Source organism: Salvelinus namaycush, chromosome 22 (assembly GCF_016432855.1).
Source record: "Salvelinus namaycush isolate Seneca chromosome 22, SaNama_1.0, whole genome shotgun sequence".
Taxonomy (NCBI): domain Eukaryota; kingdom Metazoa; phylum Chordata; class Actinopteri; order Salmoniformes; family Salmonidae; genus Salvelinus; species Salvelinus namaycush.
The window spans coordinates 15,584,438-15,590,046 of NC_052328.1; the positions used below are offsets into that span (position 1 = coordinate 15,584,438).

General features: G+C 42.3%; 1 protein-coding gene across 1 annotated transcript; it reads left to right on the forward strand.

Moving 5' to 3' along the window:
- The first annotated feature begins 232 nt into the window (after window positions 1–232).
- fgf8a (fibroblast growth factor 8a) lies at window positions 233–4,960 on the forward strand. Its single transcript, XM_038960157.1, has 5 exons — window positions 233–264; window positions 352–388; window positions 1,444–1,624; window positions 3,313–3,419; window positions 4,676–4,960. The coding sequence occupies exons 1-5, from the start codon at window positions 233–235 to the stop codon at window positions 4,958–4,960; spliced, it is 642 nt and encodes a 213-aa protein (XP_038816085.1).
- The last annotated feature ends 649 nt before the right edge of the window (window positions 4,961–5,609 follow it).

Here is a 5,609-nt window from a genome sequence, read left to right on the forward strand (position 1 = left end):
TATTTGACATGAAATGTACCCACATTTTTACAAAATAATAGGCTTAAAACCACTTCTTCCACCATCTTTGATCGTTTTGGATTTTTAATTAAGTTTTTGAAGAGCGACGACTTAATCAATTGCAACCGAAACCAGTGTTTCACACAGTTTACCTTTACCAAATAACCTCGATTTTGGAACACTGCAAGCCCTGTGGTCTGTATTTATCGAAGGAACAATCAACACAATCAACATGCGACGCCTCCCTTCCCGGTTGAGTTATCTGTGAGTATTTCCTGCGAGTCTCAATTATACTTCTGTTGATTAATGTGCCCTAATGTATTATAACTCATTCATTATTCTCTTTTTCAGGTTCCTACACTTCTTCGCATTCTGTTACTATGCTCAGGTATGTTCATATGCATGCTTTGAAATAGCCCAAATATTTTGTATATCAGCAGGCATTGTGAAAATAATATAGAATTCTTGATTATGATTTAAAATATCTCACGCGTTTTCGGATAATTTGCAAATAATTTACAAACTGTTCAGTCTATCAGTGGATTATTGGAGACAACTATAAATCTCCTTGAATGACAAGTCATTATTTTACGCATCTTGAAAATTCGTATAACTAACCTACATCAAATGTCACTGTTAAAACATATGGTTAGGTTTCTGGGGGTGAAAGCACTGTGTAATAATAGCGAGCAGTGAGGGAGAGAGAGACGAGAGATCATATAATTTGTGATATAACGACACATCAGATGGGTCCCACCGCGCAAGGGGCAGCGGGCGCGCTGCATGCCGCCCGCGTCACATTTTGGCATGGTATATGTTGCGAACATACTGCCCTCGCGCAGGATGCGTGGGCACAGAATGGGCATCGCGTGGGGAAAGGCGAGTCTGTGAAAAATGTCGTGGGGTTGAAATATAAAGGCCAAAGTTCATTCCTTCGTTGTCATCCTTGGAACCGAATGAGGGCGTATGGCTAAGTGTCAAATAGGGAAGCTTTTAAGATAGGCATTAATATGTCCATTTGCTCCGTTTAATGTGAGGGAAATAATAAACATTTATTATGTAGGCTATAGCCTATTTGATATTTTGGATATGTTTTTTAGCGTCTACCTCCACTCACTTTTACGCACACGCTGTTGCAGATTGCGCGCTCTTTTTAATTTCTAAGTTTTCATGCTTTTAATTATGCATGTATAATTTAAGGAACTGTAGGCCTTTGGATCGGCGGTATATTCATGTGGTCTATTGCATGTTATAAAGTTATGTGTTATTATTGCCAATAATGGCAAGTAGGCCTAAAGAAAATGGGAAACATCCCTCCAAATTGGCTTCTGTTGGGTTTAGAGCTAAATAATGATGCTATTATTGCTTAATACATACGCTACTGTAATTACATTGAAGCAATTTTTGCAAATACTGATTGTGATGACATTTAATTTCTGACAGGTAACCAATCAGTCCCCGCCTAATTTCACGCAGCATGTAAGCGAGCAGAGCAAGGTGACAGACCGTGTGAGCCGCAGGTTAATTCGGACCTATCAACTTTACAGCCGAACCAGCGGGAAGCACGTGCAGGTTCTGCCCAACAAGAAGATCAACGCCATGGCAGAAGATGGAGACATACACGGTAAGCCCAATATCCAAACTTTATGGATTTGTTTTTCAAGTTCCTAATTTTTGTCGGTTTTAACTTGCCGAAATCCATTATTAATATTTCTAAAACTCTAAACTAACCTACTAAAATAAACGTATGTCTACAACAGGCTTAGGCTATGCCTATATAGGCACAGTGCCTAAAGGCCCATTTTGGCACAACAAACTATCATGTGCAAGAGGTTAGTAGCCAAATGCTTACTGTGAATTCTACAGACATTGTTTTTCTCTCGTCGTTTTTGACAGTAAATAACACGGCTACTGTATCAGCTGGTATTGCTAAGAAGAGGCCGCGGACCGACAAAATTGTCAAATGGATTGAAGATTGTGCTGTAGGTGATTCTCCAGAGACTCATGTCTGGAAGAGCCATTAGAAATAATCATCCTTCAACCTCCTGAACATTTCCTGCGTAACTCTCCTGCTCTCTCTTTCTTCTGACCAGCTTCAGAACCAAAATAGGGCCCGCCGAATTTTCAACCAGCCCGCCTGCATTTTACGCAGTTTCCCCTTGCCAGCCAGTCAACATTTAGCCTTATCTATTATCTTTGCATATTTACAAATGAACTATTTTTTTCAAACTTGGATTTTATATTTTTAAATGAAGTCAATTTTTTGGTGATTTTTCATTGGGCTATTCCCATTGCCATTAAATAGTGTTAGATTTAAACATAATTTGGCAGCCAACTGGACCCTTGACTCTCTGTGTGTATGCTGCTGTAGGTCCTGTCTAATGTGGTGTGTGAATACACTTGTGTGTGTGTTTGTGGTTTGCACCAGAGGGTGTGGAGGTGCTCAGGTCACCTATGCCAGTGCCACCTGTATCATGGTTGCAGGTTGTATGTGTGGGTCTAAAGCTGTGGCTTGCATGAGGCATTTGTTGTTTAGCCCCACACCAACCATCTAACCACAACCTCAACCATAACCGTAACTCAATGACCACGTGGGTGTGCATGGATCAGAGAGTGGTTAGAATCTCTAGTAAGGGACATACAAGTGGCAAACATTTTGAAACGACATTATGCCTATCTGTTGAATTTTGCTGTGTGTCATCATTATGTAGGTAGGGGGATCGGAAACCCAGGAAGAGTAGGGGCTGCCTTGGCAGAAGCTAATGGGGACCCTAATAAAATACCAAATCATAACTCTTAGTAATGGCCAGGTGGGCATTGTGTGCCTCCGTGGAAGGCAACAACAAAATAGATAAACATATTTTAGTTTGGAAACAAAGGATATCGGTGTTATCAATCATAGAAGCAGTTGTGAGACATACAGTATCTATAAACACATATTAAGATAAGCCATTTAACACGCTTCTATTTATGTCCATCTGTCTCCAAGCGTGATCTATGATAGAGATGAATGTGGTGCTTACGTGTGACGTGAGTACAGCTTTAGAGAAAAAAGTTGATAGTCCTTCCAGGATGGCCTCTTTAGTTTTCAAAGAATTGAGGTACACATGTTTTTATGATTCTGCAAGATTTTAAGCTTGCATAAATCCTCAGGAATGGTCCCCACAGGTTTTGTGTGTGTGTGTGTGTGATATATAGAATTTTCTCTTGTAAAAATATAAACTGAATCAACTTAACCATGTCTTTAAGCAACATCCTATTACTAACAGTGCATAAGCCCTGGTTGATAATAAAACTCCTTTGTTTCCTCAGCCAAACTCGTCGTAGAGACAGACACGTTTGGAAGTCGCGTGCGGATTAAAGGAGCAGAGACAGGATTCTACATCTGCATGAACAAGAAGGGAAAGCTGATCGGGAAGGTAAAGAAAAAAATCCTTTGAGCACTGCACTGGGGGTTATGATCTATGGTAATGCCAGTGTGCTGCCCTTTTCCATTGGCTCGGTTTTCAAGCTTCTTAGGTTGTGGTTCCAAGGTTTGATTATATTGTAGTTCTGTTTGGGTTTTCTAAGACTTGTGGTTTTGTATGGCGACTCGGCAGCAGTTCTCACCATAGTTCAGTGTGGCTGTGGTTCTGTTTGGTGGTTCCCTACAGCTATAGCTCCAGGACTGTCCACCTCTGGTATGTTCTGCATTGGAGAAGGTTACAGTCATTGTATGTTGTTGGAAGTCACCTCCTCTGTGTAGCGTGTTGTGGGTTCGAGGGTGTCTCTGCTCCTCTCTCGCTGTGCTGGCTAATAAACAGGGCTGCCATCTCCGCCCCCCTACAGAACCCTGCCAGGTGCACCATCTGCCCTGAGCTGCCTCTCTCTGCCATACCGGCCCAGCAACAGCCTGTGTGTGTGTTTGAACGACTGTATGTGTATATTTGTGTATGTTGCACTTGCTTTCTGGCTGCATGGGATGCTAGATTTATTTTTAACAGCCCATTTTGTCCAGCTAGGTTGTTGAGCAGGTTTAGCTACGTTAGTGTTGCCGGTGTGTGACGTGTCACAGATCAGTGGAGGTTGGGCTGGAGGGGTTGTGGGAGGACGCAGGGCCTAGGTACTGCTCATAGTACAAGAAGACAAACCCCCCTTCACCCTCAATATAGAATACTAGATCAACAGAAACAACATCCACCCCGTCGTACCATTTCTCAAAATGTAGAGATAGAATAAATGCAAGACAACCATGTATTTGATTGTACCAAAGGGAGACTATAGTCGTTTATTTCAGGATCTATTGATTGATATTCAAGTTGATGAGCCCTTTGTGGTTCGATTCAGCCATGCCACAAACGAGACAGTGCAGCGCTAAATAGAAGGAAATCCACACATGAAGCTGATAAAGAATTTGAACTCCTCTGGTATTTCTGCTATGATGGCATGTCTTAGGCTGCTAACTCTTGAGTGGTCCTCATTGCTTACTGTCATCCCCTCTCTCTGATCTGAGCCTGTAATGACTGTAGCATATGCTTCATGCGTGTGGAGAGCACACGTGTTTGTGTGTGTGTGCGCAGGGACATACTGTTCGGGGTAGCCTTCTTACATCTGATATTTCCTATCTGTAAATCTTCATAGAAAGCTCCTACAGACGCTCCGACTGACCTGGTGTGTGTGTGTTTGTCTTTCAAAGAAAAATGGGCAAGGCCGCGACTGCATCTTCTCAGAGATTGTCCTGGAGAATAACTACACGGCGCTGAGGAACGCACGCTTCGAGGGTTGGTACATGGCTTTCACCAGACGTGGACGCCCCCGGAAAGGCTCGCAAACACGGCAGCATCAACGCGAGGTCCATTTTATGAAACGACTGCCTCGGGGATCCAATCCCACTCATCCGGCCCAGCACAAGGCCTTTGACTTCGTCCACTACCCCTTCAGCCCCAGGACTAAACGCACACGCTACTCAGCCAAAGGCTGAGGGGAGCAGAGAGGGTGAGACAGAGGATAAAAAACACTGACTGAAGCAAGAATTAACTCCTCTTTCCAAAACCTCTAGAGACATTTTTTTTGTACTGAGCGTTACTATACCTAACATGTAGTTTTTCTATTTTTTTTCAAAAAGTACATTTTTTAAAAGAAAAAACCCATAACATATATATTTTTGTACCTGATACTTTTAGTACTGATGTGTTGTTTTTAGATGCACATAACTCATCATCGAACATTTGGGGTGCTGAAATTTTAGTAAAGCGTGGACTTTGTATTGTCTCTCTGTATTTTGGGTTGTGTTTTTGCTTTTGTTTGACTGTTCAGAGTCGTTTGGACTCACACCTGCTGCTCCAAGAGACTTGAAGGGCCCTGATCGACCGCACTGCCAGAAAATGCTGCGTTCAGAGACACATACAGTACACACACACACACAGGATCTATGCTGCATTCAGGAGCGCCATGTTGACTAACATTGCGTTCAGTATCACACACAGCCACAACACCTCTGTTGAACACTCCATTGCTACTTTGGGAATTCTATAGAGACAAACACAGTTAAAGCAAACAGAGCTTTAAGTACACACAATGGAAAATGTGGCAGCTATATTGATAATCACAGGTTTCCTGCTATGGTTATA

Bases quoted from the DNA above. Each gene is read 5' to 3' on its own strand.
- fgf8a (XM_038960157.1), top strand. From the start codon at position 233: ATGCGACGCCTCCCTTCCCGGTTGAGTTATCT. The intron at 389-1,443 runs GTATGTTCATAT...AATTTCTGACAG, and splicing joins CATTCTGTTACTATGCTCAG to GTAACCAATCAGTCCCCGCC. The intron at 3,420-4,675 runs GTAAAGAAAAAA...TGTCTTTCAAAG, and splicing joins AGGGAAAGCTGATCGGGAAG to AAAAATGGGCAAGGCCGCGA.